The sequence below is a fragment of the Apium graveolens genome, chromosome 9, assembly GCF_009905375.1.
Source record: "Apium graveolens cultivar Ventura chromosome 9, ASM990537v1, whole genome shotgun sequence".
NCBI lineage: Eukaryota > Viridiplantae > Streptophyta > Magnoliopsida > Apiales > Apiaceae > Apium > Apium graveolens.
In genome coordinates this window covers 103,486,878-103,506,061 of record NC_133655.1, presented here as the reverse complement: position 1 = coordinate 103,506,061, position 19,184 = coordinate 103,486,878, and the positions used below count along the sequence as shown (strand labels likewise).

Genomic DNA, 19,184 nt, shown 5'->3' with positions numbered 1-19,184 from the left:
TTGTTGCATGAGGTTGTTTGAAATTACACAATTTCGTCGAAGTTTACATCTTGTTGAATCAAATTGCAAAAAACCGAATATTTACTAAAAAAAATTGAAAAACTGTATTTTTGCAAATATATAATACTTTTTTTGCAAATTTTTAAAAAATTGATAGTATTCTTGTAAAAATATCTTTAAACTTGGGTATTTTCAAAAAATCCCTTTATTTAATTGTAAATTTCTTATTATGAAAACACACTAAGAGTTTATACTCCAAACTGTTAAAAAAATTATTTACTATAAAAAGTACGGAATTGTTCCGGGCTTGTTACACTATTTTTTTTTGACAAATTCTTCAACAATTTCAAAATAAATCAATTTAAAATAAAGGAAAATTAAGAAAGTTTAGAAAAAAAACTTTAACACCTATGTCATAAATTCAAGCTATAAGTGGTTTAATTTTCTATTTTTCTATATAAGGAAAAAAAACACGTCTAGTATATTTTTATAAATAATTTGAATGTTATGTTGGTATAATAAAAATTCAAAAAATTATACATAGAAGTCGATAAACAAATATTTATTTATCAAAAAAATATTGGTTAAAAATTAAAAAAAATTATTTGTTTAATTTGTAGGAGATCTATAATACTGAGAATGATAAATTACCTAGAATACAAAAAGAAAATAAAAATTGTGGTGCTAAAATGCCGGATTAATTAGTAATATGTGTACAAGGGGAGCACTTGTTCTCACTTCCAGCAATTAATCTAATGTCATATATACAATGCATATATGCTGTTGAACGCTTAAACATCGGATTAATCACGGATTAACCATATTTATACACAGGATATATATAGGAGAAACTGATAGTATTATTATGAATCTCACTCCTCTCCCTGGGAAACCTCTCCAATCTTCAATGGCTTCTAGTAAGATCAAATCTGTTGATTTTTACAGGTCTTTTTTCTTTTCCATTATCCCTCCTTCTTCTATATATTTAATATTATTATTATAATTACTTAGATTTCAAATTTATGTAATTGTTATGTCGTCATATTTGATCAGACTATATAAAGACGGGGTTATATGTTATTGGCTTTTTGAATTATGAGGATTGATGAATGTATTGATTTAGCTTGAATCATTTTTACAAATCAATATTATTTATATGCATGCATGCTTCAGATGTGGCGCACAATTATCATAGCATAAATTAGTTGATATCCCGCGGATCTGATCATGGATGTAATGTTATAATTGTTCACTCTTTATTGCAGAAAAATCCCTAGAGACTTAACAGAAGCATCTGTATCAGGTGCTGGAATGTCCATACTTGCAGCTTTTGTCATGATATTCTTGTTTGGAATGGTACGAAGCTGTGTCCCCTGGCGTCTCTTAGCTTTTGTCTCATTCATATTTTAAATTTATAATTATATCGTGGAATTAAGTTTTAGGTTTAGTGAATGGAGCTTTTTTTTAATAATTGTGGCTTTAATTTATAGAGGTGTTATTTTACTATATTTATATTTACTAGATATGTAACTTATTTTTAGTTTAACAAAAAATTTTTTGATTGCATTCGGGGTATTGAAGGTTATTTCGAATCGCAGAATCGTACTTTTGCAAAATATTTTGGAAAATCGTATTTTTACAAATAAAAACTTAATAAACGTATTTTTTATAAAATTAACTTAAAAAATTCATATATTTTTCAAAAATCTTTAATTTAATTAATGATTCTAGTTTTACTTCTACGGGTAATTTAATAGTTTCCTCATGAGTAATCAAAAACAAATTTGAGGTGCTTGACAAAATTTTGATACGAGGTTTTATAAAAAATGACCAAAATATCTCATTTTAGATGTACTTTTACCCAAAATACCCATTCTGACAAAAAGTGCTCAAAATACCCATTACATACTCCACTGATACTGAAGTATCAGGATGATATGCCACTTTCAATAGAGGATCAAGATGATACTCCTTTGTCAGTAGAGTATCATGGCAGATACCCCTCCGTTAGTGAAATATCAGTCCTGATACTCATTTCTCAGTGGAGTATTACTTTTAATTTTTTTTTTAAAAATATTTTAAAAAATAAAAATAAAATTTTAATATTTTAAAATTTTAGATGATACTCCAGTGACAAAAGAGTATCTCACATGTTACTCCACTGACAAATGAGTATATGGGTCGATACTCCACTAACAAAGGAGTATCATCCTAATACTCCAACGTCAGTGGAGTATCAACCGTATACTCCACTAAAAATGAGTATCTGGTGGATATTTTGGACAGTTTAAAATTCTGGTGGGTATTTTGGGCGATTGTTATTTAAAAATGGTTATTTAGGTTTTTCACCCAGGTTTTATTCGGAAGCTTAAAAAAATATTTAATATTATTTTTAATAAATTAATATGTAATGCTTGTTTACCTTATATTTAATATAACTAAGTAATTAAAATATAATTATATATAAAAATTTAGAGAGGTTGATTTCAAGTAATCAACAAGGGCATAATAGTAATTACAAGAAGTTCTTTGAATTTATAAAAAAATCCATATTTGATTTACATTGTAAAATCACTTAACCTCATGTAGGTCAATCGAGTTTTTTTCTCAAAAATATATTTATCATATCATGATAATTCATTATTTTTATATTTTTCACAAAAGTTGTACATTATTTTATCTATTATTAGATAAGTTGGCATATAAATATAAAATTTAAATTAATTGGATATTAAAAGAGTAGATGTACCATAAAAAGAATTAAAATTACATAATTTATGACAATGTTAAACATCCGGAAAAAAAATAATATTATATATTTAAAAAATAAGTTTTTTTACATTTGATAAATATTTGGTATTACACACATATTACTAAAAATATTAATATCAGTTAATTCTTCTAAGTCTCATTTTTTTAAGTTAATTAATTTATATTTTTTGATATTCAATGTGATATGTCACTTCTTCAAAATTATTGTAATTTTATATTTATAGTAAACATCTTTTTACATAAATATATAGAAATTTAATTATTATTACATAAAGTACAGGTAGTACTAAAAAAAATTTGGGACCGTATTTTAATGACGGCCCCAAAACATCCGCTTATTTTGACTTATTGTTGAGCTGAGCCTGCTAACTTATTTTTAAATAATTTAATGATTTAAGATATCATTTGTGCGATATAACTAAAACAAATAATATTTTTCTTGTTTGAAGGAACTGAATAGCTATTTGATGATGAACACCACAACGACAGTCGTTGTTGACAACAGTCTTGATGGAGATTTCTTGCGCATTAATTTTAATGTAAGGTATGGTATTAATTATGCATTTATTGTTGTCTACAATTACAATTCTATTAACAGTAGTATTTTTAGATTTTTCATTTGTATTCTTCCAATAATGGTAAGATGATATTCCCTTTTTATCGCGATTTATATATTTCGTTCAACATTACAATACTAAACTCGATTGTACATTATCCACCCGTCCAACACAATCAGTAATTGAATAATTGTATCTCGCTACTTTGTTCGCATGGCTTTATGATCTTTTACATCTTTCAACCTTTGGTTGAATTCATTTATAACCCTTCCAAAGTAGCATATCAAAAGTGGTTCTGATTGCTTGAACTATAAGAAAAGAATTAGATTCTATCTCCACATTTGTCCGGTCCTTTATATTTATCCAACTCAATGCCTACTGGATTTCTACTACTTTTGCTACATCTGGTGTTATACTTCCCATTTTACACCGTGAAAATGCTTCAAGCGGCATACATGTATCATCTCGAGCCACCATCGAATAAATGAAATATTGAGAAGTTTAAAATACTGCAGTGGTAATGTTTACCTTTATCGTGTTTTCTGTTTGTGCGCTCTGGTAATTTGCTCCATCCACTTATATCATAAACCCAAGTGATTTATTAAAAAATCTATCTTGAGCACACTTTCATGGATTAAGAAAAGTTCTGGTTGACACTACAACCTCTGATGCGTCCATACCACATTGATTCTCGACTAGCTCATTTCTACATCTCCATTATAACCGGCTCACCATTTCCATTCTAGTTCATAACAATTACATTGACCAAAAGAAAACTTTAACCATTCTAAGGATATGTTAACCGCAATCATAAAATCTGAAAGATTTACTTTCTCCTAACAAACCTATGCAAAAGAACGGGGCCCTTCCGAATGACCTATAATATAGTTTACTCTTATGGTCTTATAGATAATGAGACACATCTAAAGCATCATCAAGCCTACCACCCATACCTGAAAAAACATTCTAGTTGTGTTGTACCCTTCTCCGCTCCCCCTGTGCCGTACCGATGAACCGAACTTGAGTTCGTTCTATTCGTTATAACAGAATGCTAACCCTTGGTGATTGGCCAATTCCAAGATCATTCTCAATAGAGCTCTAATAATGAAATAGGGGTGGGAAACAGCCCTGATCACCAGCTAAAGCGTGATAAAGGAGGTAGGGAGCAAACTGCTTTTTCCAATTTTTTTTCAATAGATAAAAGTGTATACAACTGATTCTTCTTTTGTATAACACATTGCACAAAACAGAGTGACATTTTGCTTAATCCGTAGTTAATCCTTGGTTTGTAGACAAGCTCATGAGGCCCTCCGAAGAAAATGCTTAACTTTTACAGGGATCGGAACATTTTAAATTAAAATAACCACAAAAAGTTTCATCTAACACATAATAAAGCAATCAAAAATATTATTTGGTAAATAGTATATGTGGTACCGTAAGGATTAGAGTATTTTTTGGATAATTGTTATGTCGAAATACAATCATGTGAAATTATATGCTACATGGATTTATTTCAGATAATTTACACTCGTATGGCGTGATTTATCTTATTTTACGTGACTTGGTCATCTTTATAATTATTTTCGGGGATTATTGTTAATTTTAAAAATATATTGGTTTCTTTAAAATTATCGGACCGAGACGGGACGTCAAAGCCAACAAGAATCGTATTTTTATTCTTATAAAATCAAATATCTTGGTATAGTTGGGGTCGTAGATGTTAAATATCATTTGGAGATTAATAATGATTAAACATATTATTTTGGTTTGAGATTTCATCGTGACGATCAAATCATCAGACCCTGGATTTGGGACATGTAACGCCCCCAAATTCGGGTTTAGAGGATGTGGTCGTCACGATGAAACCTCAATCCAAAACAACTTGTTTAATAATAAACAATCACCAAATGATATTTAATATCTACGATCCCAACTATATCAAGATCTTTTTAGGTTACAGTGCTAGAAACAAGATTTTCAAGTTTCACAAATATATTTTTATTTCTTTTATAACTCTTTTTAACAATTCTAAACTCAAAACCTAACCCACTAGTATAATTTCGAAAAGAAGTATAGTAGGCCCAATCATACGATAACACAACTATTATATATAAAAGTACTTTACACAATAAAACTTACTTTAGTCCCGAATATCCTGAACCAACCATCTTGACAAACGCCTCTTTTCTTCTCTTTCTGAACTACGCGACTAAACCTCGCAAGTTATTTCTCACTAGAAGGTTAAATTTAAAACATGAAAGTATGAGAAAAAGAAATGCTCATCAAATGTTTTAAAAGCATAATTAGAAAGCCTAAAAATAATTTCATATTTTTTAAATAATACTATTTTAATAATTTGCAAAACTTTTTTGTTAAAACATTTTGATAATTAAGAAACATCGGCTTCAACAATAATTTAAATCTTAACTAGAATCGGAACCAGTAAAATTGTATCCACAATAAAATTCAAGCAAACAATATGAGACGGTAATAAAAATATGAATCATAAGTTTTATATCAATGCTGAATTAAAAACACAAGTGTCAGATAAATCATAAATGATGATTATCTTTGATAATTTAGATGGAAATCTTTCCTTACGGGCGTGCTACCTCTGATGATTATTCGCAAAATAACACCAACATTCTGAAACATCCAAAATAAGGGGTACCCAAAAATGGTAATCGAAGGCCTATCTTATATATTACAATATGTCATAATATATACAAACATTGCGCCTAGCGCGCCCGCGACCATGGGTCGTCTTATACTAATCATTCCATCTTAAAATACTTTAATAAAGGAGCCGAATCAAATGGCATCCCTAAGATTCAATTCCCCCATTTTACATGGTCATGAATAATCTCAAAAACAACTTCAGCCTTTTTTGAACATAAATCATTTCTCTATTCTGATATTAGAATAGTTGGAACATTTGTTTAATTTAAAAACCAGCATTTAGATGTGTAAGAACATCTAACTATTCTGAACGTAGAATAGTGTAAGAGTACTTGCATTATCAGAAATAAACAGTTTAATATGTAAAATATTTAACTACTTTAAATTTCATAATCGCTTCCAAAACCCAGAATTGTCTCTTGCATGATTTATTCCATTATCTTGCAGTGACATATATCCATTCTTCACTGCATATTGTCCTCTTTTTTTTTCTTTACGCCAATACCAAGTATCCTCTTCTGTATGTTGTAATAGAATGAAAAGTATTAATTTGATATCTCTGTCATCAAACATGTCATAAATCAAGTAAGTATCCCACTGGTTATGTCATGGTAACATGAGAAAGTAGACCACCTGGCCTTCGAGTGCCATGTTGACTGTACGCACATAAGGATCTTCTTGTTCTTGGAACCATAGGTCCGTTAAGATGTTCACATTATTATTAGAACCAATTCTTCTAGCTAAACCCTTTCGTAATAACTAATGTACTTCAATAACACTACTCCAAATATACAGTCAATGGAGTTACTCATGTGCGAACTCAATGTAATATGCATTAAGTTACGATTTTCTTAATTTATATGTGATAAAATGATATTCTAATGACATACATTTTGTATGTTTTATCATTGTGACCAAAATCTAGATTATAAAGACCGGTTAGTGGGTCCTGCTTCCGGAGTATCTTTTTTATATAAGGTCCATAACTCAAAATTGCCAACGAATGGTTTTCAAATAACAGCTTTTGTTATGAAGATAATTTTCAGAGACAACTTTCATGAAACAGGTTATGTGGTAACTCAAAATACTTACAGTTCGAAAATGAGTAAATCTTCTACTTATTAGGATATCATAATAATATTCAGAGATAAGATTTAAGAGATATTCAATTATAGGATATATGCCCCATTTGTGATAATAAATGTATGGTCGAATATATAATCATAGATAAAGCTTTCATAATCATAAGACGACTATGATTTTTATTATTACATGATATTCTAAGGATGAATGGAGTAAATGAAAAGCCCAACTAATTTATAATATATATTCAGTTATAATCTTAATCTAGAACTATAAGAAGGACTTGGTTTCTTGTATATTAGGGTATGTAGGTGATTTACGGGGTCTCTTCGAACACACATATTGATATTGAAAGCATGGATACTTTGGTATAATATTGTAATTCCATGGTTCTTAACTAGTTAGCAAAGAATTGTGATGCCCTTGATCTTTAAAATTCTCGTGAATCTAGTTCATTTTACCCAGAAATCACAACCCATGTTCTTCAAAAGCGCTCAACTACGAATATTTTTTGGCAGTTACGAAACTTCACATTTCCCCGTTATTCCAATTGTAGGGCCTCTATTTGTCGTAGCAAAATTCATACTTACATCACTTCTGCCATTTAACAAATATGTAGTCAAGCTTTATTATGGATGTAGCCTTTTGTTCGAATTCTGTTGGGTTGAAGTAATTGAGAGTCAATAATATGATTTTTTAACATAAAATACATAAAAGTACAATACTTTACATTATAATGCATCAAAGTACAATACTTTAGTTATCCACCTCTTTATGTAAAAATATATATTTGTTACATCTATTTTTATTGTAATATAGATTGGTCTTGCAGCAACGACTAGAAGGGTTCTTGTTATTATTTTAAAAGTAGAAACAAACGTCTCTCCATAATCCTCACCTCGTTTTTTCTTATGAACATGTCAATAATGATATCTGGTTTGTATTTAGATTTATACGACCATTTACATCCAATAGCTACCAGGTGGCAAGTCAATGAAGATCTAGGTACCATTCCAAGAATTTATAATTAAATATATGTATGATAGAATTTTCAGTTCTAGAATTTAGACATACGAAGTCGTAATTATGTTATATGGTATTGGATTTATATTAAATATGCTCTGTTTCAAGATTGGTTCCCTTTTACTTATAACTTACATATTGTTCGGTTTTAGGGTGCCTATCATAACTATTATAATCTTCATTTGTTAAGAAAGTTAAGTTATATGAGTTAAGTTATATGATTAAAGAATATTTGAATAAATGAGATTAATGATCTCCTTATTTTAATCCATTTTATTAACCTTGTATTACATGAAGGTGTATTTTTACGATCATTTACTACTTTATGTTATTATATCTTATAGATTGTTTTATAACTTGTTCTTATGCTATGCTGCCTATATTGTACTTTATCTAGTAAGCATTAGTAATATACCGTATATTTATCTTTTGTGGCTTGGTAATTTTGCTAATAAACAACTTCTGATAATTTGTGATAGTTTTCCAGCACTCTCTTGTGAATTTGCATCTGTCGACGTGAATGATGTCTTGGGAACAGTAAGTCAGTCTCATTTTTTTAGTTCTGATTGTGTATGCAGGTTTAAATAACGGGTTTGGATATTTCATCTTTGAGATGTACTTAATTTTTCATAATGAAACTTATTGGTCAGGCTTTGCATCCTCTTATTTGCAGAACAGGTTGAACATAACCAAAGAAATTCGCAAGTATTCAATAGATCAAAATCTTCAACGTACGCGTTCTGGATTTGAAAATGGGCCATATTTAAGAGCAATTAAGCATGATGATGAAATTGATGTAGAATACACTGAAGGTGCTATTTCACTAAATGCTCGTAATTTTGAAAAAGCTTCTCATTTGTAAGTATATACAAGTTGTTTGAATCCCTGATTGTTTGACAATATATTTGTACCGGCCTTAAGTTATTGCTCTCCCTATTAATATGTATTCTTCTACAGGTATCCAATTCTGGTTGTAAATTTCTTCGCTCCATGGTGTTCTTGGAGTAAGCGATTGGTATAATTTTTTATTTCCTTCATCATTTTTTAATTATTAATCTAGTATGTAACTTTTTAATAGCTATAACGTGTTATATTTTTACTTTTTTGACTTCTTAACTTGTTTATATTTATGATATTACCTGATGAATATGGTCTAATTATGGAGGTTCATTTGGTTATATAGATATGTCATTGAGACCTTTCGTGCCATATACGCCAATTTATGATAAAATTATAATCAATATGATACTTTGAACAATTTTACCCAAATTATGTAAGACAAAGCTACATGTGAAAATATTGGTAAACGTCATGTATCACAGATACTTGTAGAGTTTTGAATAAAAATTCATGAACATATGTTATTAGATTTTCAAGCATAGATTAAACTCATTTCATACGTTTGTATGAACTAGGAATGAAGTGACTAGAGACATGAGAATATGATGGGGAACTATATACTATTTTCACAAATTTTGGGTATTTCCTAATTATAAGTTATTTCCATACAAGTAATATTATATGTTAATTTTTGAGGTGGTTCTGGTGTAGCTCTTTTATATTATAATGCAATAGTTTGTTTGATTTAAATTGTATAATTTAATAATAATCACTGCCAATGTTGTTATGTACTTTTATAGTTTGAATCTTTCTCAGTTTTCTTAATACGAGCTCATCTAATATCTCTATATATCTTGCATTGTGTTCTTTTCGTTATATTAGAGACCTGCATGGGAGAAAGCTGCAAATATCATAAGAACAAGGTGTATTTGCTATTTCTGTTATTGCTAACAATTGTGGTAACTTCAAAATGTGTAAATTTAGAAATATTTTAGTTAGTGAATCATGATAAAAAATATTTTCAGATATGACCCTGACATGGATGGGCGCATTCTTGTGGGGAAGGTTGATTGCACGGAAGAAATTGAATTGTGTAAAAGGTATAATTTGAAATGATTTTTATTAGCAAGAGAGCTCAAATTCTTAAATTTTAACAGGTTAAATAGTTTTTATTTAGTGAAAACCTTTTATTCGTTCCAATATTTTTTGTTTAAATGAATTATATCACACATTTGCACCCACAGTTCTACATTATACAGGTTAATCTTTATTGACAAAGTGCTCCTGTAATTTAGTAATCTGTAAAAACATTATATTTACTTCTGTTCCTATTATATTTCAGTTAAGATGATGGTAAATATCCAGTTATCCTTTTTAGTAATTATCTAAGTAAGATAAAATAAGACAAAAATAATGGATTTAATATTATATACCTTTTTTTCTTCCAACTAATTTTTCCCACTCTAAGTATATGGTTATTATATTAGAAATTTGAAGTATAATTAAGAGAATATATGGTGGTCAAGAATGCACCGACCGATAATGTATTGTTACTTCATTAATATAAGATGAGAACACAATTTACATAGAAAATTAAAAGCATTTTACTTCAGTTGTCGTTGTGCATAATGGACCTAAAACCACACATATTTAAATATTATTTTTTTGTGATAAACCATGAACCACTATGAAATTCTTTCAAGACTTATTAGTGGATTATGTATGCTACTTTAGTGCAATAGTAGAAATGATATCACTTGTCATCAAAATATTCTCAATAAGTAATACAACAAATATTTTATTAGCTAACATAATTCCCATTTATATTACACTTTAAATAAAAAAATTATTTACATGTATTTGCTAAAAGATGAGAGGATTCTGGCTATCATCCTGTTCATTTTTTTCCAAATACAAACAGTTTTATATGAATAAATTATATCTGAATGCGAGTATAATTGTATAATAATTGAAACATTTGACATTTTTATGTATAGTGTATCATTTTTCTTGGAACAATTAGCATTAGAATTTGTGTAGTTAACATTCTTGGCATATCTGTGAAATACTAAATTACTCAAAAATATGGATTTCAATAATAGATCTACATATACAGTTCTTGTTGTCTTTGAAATTTTGCTAGGTAAATAAATGGTTAGTATGCACTCTCAAGAAAGAACCTAATTTTACAGTTCTTTACTTTGTAAATAACAACTTGTTGCCTTTTATAAGTAAAATTCCCTAATGGGATCCCTCTTAATAGAACAAATATAATAATTAACGTAATACGGCTGAATCTAATCTCTTTTACAGCTTTAATCATCGAACACCTAGATATACGACATATACTTATAATCTATTTCTGACTCCAATACCATTTTTTCGTTGATTATTAAATTATTACAGTGAAAATGATCTCAGCTATCTTCTTTACGGGTTAATGGGGTTCATTTAATGGATATTCAGGAATAATATACAAGGCTATCCTTCTATTCGCATATTTCGTAAAGGAAGTGATGGCAGGTAAATAAATCTTCAGATATTAATTTTATTGTATAATACACACATAAACACACACACACACACCCACACACACAAAAGTTTTTTAGGGTTATTTTGTAAATAATTTTATGAGATATAGGTATTTTGTTTCACATTTTATAACATATTACCTTTAAATTTGTTTTCTATTTTCATCTTTGTCTCAGGGAGCCCGAATCTTATTATGGAGATCGTGATACCAATAGTCTGGTTACTGTAAGAACCTAAATTTCAAATGAATTTAAATTTCTTGTCTTACAAATATAGGATGTGAAATCATGATTTGAAATTTTTGTGTGATGTGTTATTGTCATAATTATATTATATTACTGAAAAAGGTCATCATCAAATGACATATTAGTTTATATTCCATCCCTTACAGACAATGGAAGAGCTAGTTGCACCTATATCTGCGGAATCTCTGACGCATACAGGATACAAGTTTAAACAACCTGCAGTATTTACAGGAGGATGTAGACTTGAAGGTTTTGTATACGTTAAAAAGGTATTAAATATTTCATAAGTGAGATTCACTTAAATCATGATCAAACAGTTCTTTCCCAGACGGTAGCTAACATATTTTTGGCTGACTAAACTTCATTTTTTTTGTTCAATTTAAAACTTAGAATAATACACCGCACAACGCAAATAAAATTTGAGACTGTGTTTATATTTTACATATCCGTCAATATAACTTACTGATTTTACATGATATATATGCAGGTTCCTGGAAATCTTGTAATATCAGCTCATTCCCCGGCCCACTCGTTTGATGCTTTTCAGATGAATATGTCCCATGTAATTTCCCGCTTCTCATTTGGTAAGAAAATAACTGCAGAAGGGTTCAGTGATTTCAAACGAGTACTACCTTATCTTGGCCGAAACCATGAAAAGCTGAATGCGAAGTCTTATATTGCTGATCGTGGGAATTCAAGTACTAAAAATATAACGGTAAGTTTTGTTTAGGACATATTAAACTAATATTACTTTATTGTTAAGTACTCATACACATGATGAAAGCACATCTACACGTTTGTAGTATTTCTTGTACTTCTTGAAAGTGATTATTTATTTTTTGTTATAGTCAATCACAAAAATTTAAACATTCACTCATCAGGCCCCTATTGGGGTTCCAACCCTCGAACTATTATGACCAAGAGAAGAGGGATATTTTTTAGGATAAGCCTTGTGCCCTCGCCAAAAAATGACTTCTTTGTTTAAGGGGTGTGGGTGGTGATTGAAATAATTGGCTCGGTAAATCCTATCAGATAATAAAAAGTTTTGTAGATTGATAGCCAAGATTTTTAATAATCACATATTTGTATGATAAAATTAGTTATTTATTTATTATATTTAATATAAAATTATGTGACAATTGAATAAAATGTTATAATAGAAACTGATATTGATTTTTTTAACAAATTTATATGTATGAAAAAAGTATAGTTGTAAAGTATGAAGTGGATGAGGAAATGTAAGTGTCTCCTAGCCTCTTTATTGCACTACCTCAAATGGATTTTAAAGGGTTAGTCACCAAATTACGGGTGACAACTAGCTTTAGAAGGAGGGGTGTGCCTAATTTCTTTAACATAAAATATGAAATACGTGTCATGGTAATGATATCAAAATTTATTGTAATATTTGCAGATAGAACATCATCTCCAGGTTGTCAAAACGGAGGTGCTGACGAGAGCTCATAAGATCATTGAAGACTACGAGTACACAGCTCATAGCAGTTTAGTAAATAGCCCTGTGATCCCTGCTACAAAGTTTCATTATGAATTATCTCCAATGCAGGTTTGAAATTTATAAGTTTGTTCATAAAATATTTAGAGTAAATTAAAGTTATTATGTAGTCACTCTTAATCTTGTGTCATCTTTTAAACTATTAATTAGGTAGTGATCGAAGAGAGTCATAAATCTTTTTCACACTTTCTCACCAATCTTTGTGCCATTATAGGTGGTGTTTTCACGGTTTGCTCTCTCTCTCTCTCTCTCTCTCTCTCTCTCTCTCTCTCTCTCTCTCTCTCTCTCTCTCTCTCCCCCCCTCCCTCCCCCCCTCCCTCCCCCTCATATATATATACACATACATACACCCTTTACCTCTTACTCATTTTTTTTCATTTTTATTTGTATAGTTTTTCCCTTGTAATGGTTGTAATTGTTTTGCCTTTATAGGTTGCTGGGATATTGGATTCTATTCTTCACAATACTATACGGCTGATTAAAAAGGTTGAATTAGGAAAAAATTTCTGATAGGAAGCAGTTAGGCCTTACTCATTACCCCTGCATCTGGTACTCTTAGTATAGATCCATATAACCGATATTATTTTCTATATATGCAAGTTTTGTTGTGTATTTGAAAGGCATAGAGAAATACAATCCCCGCTGCTACAAAAATGAAGCAACAAGGACTTTCTGGTTCCAAGTGCTTGTACTCATACATCGAACTTTCAATTTTCATGTACAAAGGTGTAATATGATCATAGTTCAAATTTCAAATATGTGCAATACATTCACCTTATATTATTGAATATAATTTAAATCATAACAATATTGAACTTTATTGAGAATTGGGAACACCGAACTTTACCGATAATTGGAAACGCCATCAGAACCAACTCAACTTGAAATTTAAAAAATTAAAATTCTAACAAATTTACAAGGGAAATAGATAAAGAAAAAAAGGAAAAAAAGAATACAATCAATATTTTTTTGCATACCATTAAATTAGAGAATTAGGATAAAAGATTAATAAAGTAAAGCTCTAATTGAGCTATGAACTATGTTAAATAAACCACAACAAAGCAGCAACACCATGTTTATGAGATAGAGAGTCTTTACGTGTGATGAAAGAGATGGATTCGAATCTTAGGAAGCAGGTAAATTTCCATTTTGTTGTTTTTATTAAACTAAATGATTACAACCAACTTCTCAAGCTTGTAATATGCTCTTAGTTGCCACTTCCCAAGTAATGAGGCCAGGATTGGCTGCACTTATTAACAATGCTGTCTGTAAACTTTTTAATAAGTTTGGTGGTATTACAAGTTCTACAGTCATTTTTTGTTACATAAAGCATTGTATCTTATTTAGTTGCATAGTTAAACAGCGTGATAAAAGAGTCTAAGTATACAAGCTTAGAGTTTGACAAAACGTGTTCATATTCATGTTAAGAAATATTATTATGTAGTTTTTATAAATGTAACAATTTTATAAAGCAATTAAGACTACTGGTCATAATAGAACACATTTATATTACCACGAAAACAACCTTAAATTTGAAAAAGGGTTATAGAAGTTAAGAAACTAGAAAAATAATAAGGTTAAGATTATAGGCCGGGATATGATAGACAACCATGAATTATCTAATAAAAAAATTAACATAAAAGATTGGTTGTGGCTTATCATTAAAATTTTACTTGGAAAAAAAACATTTTAAGTACAATATTTAGATTTAAATCATCAATGTCGTACTATATTGAGAGAAGAAAATACTATTATTATCATGTATTCTGTTGTTATAGACAATTTTCGAAACTTTTTATGCTAAACTTTAGCTAAGTAGAATGCACTGATCTTAAATAAGAACAATTAGAAATCAAGTATCTGAAATTATGTAAGAGCAGTAATCTATAATCTATTTGGACTAGGGAGATAATAAGAAGAGATGATCTAGTGGTCCATCCTCATTACGAGACAAAACACATGTTGAAGAAGTAGTCACTTCGAACTTTAGCAATGTATCCTTGTTGTGAAGCTATAGTAAATAACAAATGTTATATGATAAGATTTGAAGAAAAAACCATAGCAATGGATGCTATGTATAATTGGACAAGTGGAACGAACTGAATCACATAACGTAACAATGTCAACTTCAAAGTTATCATCCTAGACATCAACAGTGCCAATAGGAATTTTAAGCGAAATTCATCTAAACTTAAATAAGGACAATTTTGGAAATGGAACACTCAGTCGTTTGTTGTGAAAAAAATTATCACTTTGGCCAACCCATGAGATCAACAGGCTGAAATTAATGGATATGCTCATTTCATATTTTAAGAATTTTAATATATATATATATATATGCACACACACACACCAAATCTCCACCACTTAAATTTTATAACTACTTTTAAACTAGACTACAAATAGATAAGACATATATATTTAAATTATAATCATTTCCCTCTCATCCTATCACTCATCCATTTACTCTCCAGTCAACTCATTTTCCACATGCTTTGAAATTACTCTCTTTTATAAATCCATATTATCTTTCTTGTCCCTTAGCCGTTGAGTAGAAGTGTTCTAGTTGTTGATATGCTAAGTCGTTGATAGTGTTTCTTCACCAGCCGTTTATATTTACTTTACTTGAACATAATAAAATTGCATGACATATATATAATTAACCATCATATTTTATTATATATAATAACCCGAATTTTGAGACATTCTAATACGTTGAATGAATAGTACTTCTGACGATCAATAGAAAACTTATATATATATATAGAAACTTACTCAAGTGAGAACTTATATTAAAATAAAATATGAAATCTAGTCGTATTCACATATATTTAAACTGCTTTTAATCTGGACCATTCATTTAAATCTTATCATCTTTATCACCCAATTTATTTCACCTACCTGCTCCCTCCATAACAAACAGCACCACCAGCTCCCGCCCATTATAGCCGCTACACAGCCTATCATCGTCGCCCTAGCCACGATTCAACGAGTTTTGATGTTTTTAATGGAATGAAATCATAGATCGATTAAATTAGATTAGAATGATGCTAAAAGCCCTTAATTCTGAGTGTTACAAGAATTGACTATCGCCGACGATGAGCTCGGGCGAGTCGACGATGAGCTCCGGCAAGTCGACAATGATTATTTTTCGTTTAAAATTTAGTTTTCTGTTGTGTAGCGTCTCTGTATTTTAATTAGGTTAATTAAAGATTATAGGGATTATTGGGATTTATTCGGATCATCAAGTGATTTTTCGGTGTGGTATGTTGTGGTGTTTATAATATATTTATGGTGATTTAGATTTAAATCTGGTGATTTCGTTATGATTTATTGGTCGGAGCTGATGAACGGAGCTAGTGGACAAATGGTGGTCGGATATGATGATTTTTGTTGCAGACAGTGATTTTTGATTTTCTGGGGGTTATTTTTGGTTTGAAGATTGTGATTTTATGTTTGTCGTTTGTGATTTTCTGGTGGTCACTGGAAATGGAGGTCGGCGGTGGCAGATGGCGGAATCACAAAGAAGATGGTGTTAAAATATTTAAATATTAAAAATTAATGTGCGGTGAGAGATTAATATAAATTATAAAATAAATGGCTAGGATTATATATCACATCTCACAATAACATTGGTTCTCACTTGAGCGCGACTCTATGTATGTGTGTGTGCGTGCGCGCACATTTGATATTTATGATTTTGAGGTGGTGATTGTCCGACAGAAAGTGACGATTTTGGTGGTGGCATAATTACAATGTGTATTCAATTTTTAGTGATTTGGTTTCAAATTTTATGATTATCTATAAGGTTTTAGCTTTCACAGGGTTCTCAATGAAGTAACAAAGTTGTGTTCTTATCCCCGTTACGAGAGGTCGAGAGTTTGACTACTGATGTGTGTGTGTGTAACTAATATAAAAAAAGTGTTAAAGTATGATATTTGGATCCTTTTACAACGAGCTATTACAAGAATATTTGTAGTCCCTCTAACTGGGCCTTTAAAGGGCCTTATCTATTAGGTGGGCCGAGGCCCAACAGTCAGTCCCCCCTTTAGTCCAAAAAGATATTTTAAATCTTTTAATTACGGGCCTTACATGGGACTGAAATTTGTACATGTAAACGATACCACTGTATGTATTTGAAGAGGCATGTTCTTTCGGCTCTCCCCTGTCCCGCGACCATTGGTTCTTTGGTTTCCTCGAGATTCCCACAATCGTGTCTTGGAAAGAAGGAGGTGATTGTTTCTTTTATTTTATGTTAGATAAAAATTCTATAAGTAAAAATCAAGATCTGCTGGAAAATCACATGGCGTCAGGATATGCAGGGAGTCAAAATCTTCATGGAGTCAAGATGAAGACATACGCCAGGATATGTGTACTTATCAGGATATGCAGAATAAATCAGATTCTAACGATTTATACAGTCCAGTGTTTTAGGAGAGATTGATTTCTCGGTTCTTGACTTATAGGAACGCAACTGTTGATTAGGATATGTATGGAAACAAGATAAGCATTTTTGTAACATATCTTGTAATTGATAGAGCAATTGTGTAGTATTTAAACACATAATAGGTTATCGATTAGATTAACTTTATCATGAGTATCATTGTAACCTAACAGCTCTCAAGAACATCAGAATTTCTTGAGAGAGTTTTTAACAGGTTTATCAGAATTATTAATATATTATCATTCTTACATCTTGATTTTGATTTATTATTATAATTATATCCAACCCCCTCAAATAATTATATCTTTACTGGGTAACAAGTGGTATCAGGGCGGTCTGATTTAATTTTAACAAGTGGTGTCAGGAAGTAAGTATGCAAATACCAATCCTAAAAAAGGCTGACTACTCAACATTGATAGTGAAAATGATGATGTTTTTTGAATCTATTGATTGTGATTATCTTGACATAATAATTGAAGGTCCTCCTTATCCACAGAAGCTTGTTCCATTAACCCCTACTATTCCTGGACACTATATCAGGAAAGAAAGTTCAGAATGGTCTGTTGAAGAAAAAGCTGTTGTTAGGAATATATGTGCATTAGTTTGATGATATGTTTAACAAAATACTTAAGTAGAAATTTAGTGTTAGTAGCCTCAACGGATAAGACCACTTTGGCTATCCGTTGATGGTGTAGCTTTACTTAGAAATAAGTCTAGTATTGTAGCATATTTCAGTCTCTGTATTTAAAATGTAATTCTTAGAAGTTGAGAGAAACTATAAGTCATGTTGACTACTAGATGATATGCAGATAGGAAGGCCAATTGTAAATATTTCATGCCTTGTAATTTTGTATAAATGAAGTGGTATCAACGGATGACTTAAAGACCTTCAACGGATGAGAAGCTAAGCTTCAACGGATGTCTCTAAAGCTTCAACGGATAACATCCTTCAACGGATGAGAGCATCAACGGATAAATGCATCAACGGATGAAAGCTTCAACGGATAACATCCTTCAACGGATGAAGTCATTAACGGATGAAAGCTTCAACGGATGTTCTGCTAATTAGCCGTTGATAAGTGGTAGTTGTACCTACAGACAGAGGCACATGGGTTGACAGAGAAAACTGAGATGTGGCAGCCGAATTTCAGGATCAACAGAAAAAGCAGCCGTTCTTCTTTAGTACAAAGATGCAATAGTCAACAAAGTACTGGAGTGAACAGGAAAAGAAGCAAGTGAAGAACTTATTTTACTATTGTAATTTTATATTGTTTTTCACTTGTACACTTGGTAATATATAAACCAAGAAGAAGCTAGTAATTAGAGAGAGATTTTCCAGAGCTGTTAAGAAATATCTTGAGAGAAAATTCATCTAGTTTGTACTAGGATGCAGCTGTGATCAACATTGTTGAACACAGATTTTCTAATATACCATCTCTGGTGGAACAACAAATCCACCAGAAAAGTTTTTAAAGTTTGTTGTGTTCTTTACATTTTGT

General features: G+C 30.4%; 1 protein-coding gene across 1 annotated transcript; it reads left to right on the top strand.

Moving 5' to 3' along the window:
* The first annotated feature begins 877 nt into the window (after positions 1-877).
* LOC141686860 (protein disulfide-isomerase 5-3-like) lies at positions 878-13,997 on the top strand. Its single transcript, XM_074491953.1, has 15 exons — positions 878-945; positions 1,266-1,356; positions 3,222-3,316; positions 8,594-8,651; positions 8,788-8,972; positions 9,072-9,129; positions 9,837-9,877; positions 9,980-10,054; positions 11,421-11,477; positions 11,663-11,711; positions 11,878-12,000; positions 12,219-12,446; positions 13,143-13,292; positions 13,392-13,469; positions 13,674-13,997. Exons 1-15 carry the CDS (start codon positions 908-910, stop codon positions 13,749-13,751), a joined length of 1,404 nt encoding a protein of 467 aa, XP_074348054.1. The 5' UTR covers positions 878-907; the 3' UTR covers positions 13,752-13,997.
* The last annotated feature ends 5,187 nt before the right edge of the window (positions 13,998-19,184 follow it).

Bases quoted from the DNA above. Each gene is read 5' to 3' on its own strand.
- LOC141686860 (XM_074491953.1), top strand. From the start codon at position 908: ATGGCTTCTAGTAAGATCAAATCTGTTGATTTTTACAG. The intron at 1,357-3,221 runs GTACGAAGCTGT...TCTTGTTTGAAG, and splicing joins TGATATTCTTGTTTGGAATG to GAACTGAATAGCTATTTGAT. The intron at 13,293-13,391 runs GTTTGAAATTTA...ACTATTAATTAG, and splicing joins ATGAATTATCTCCAATGCAG to GTAGTGATCGAAGAGAGTCA.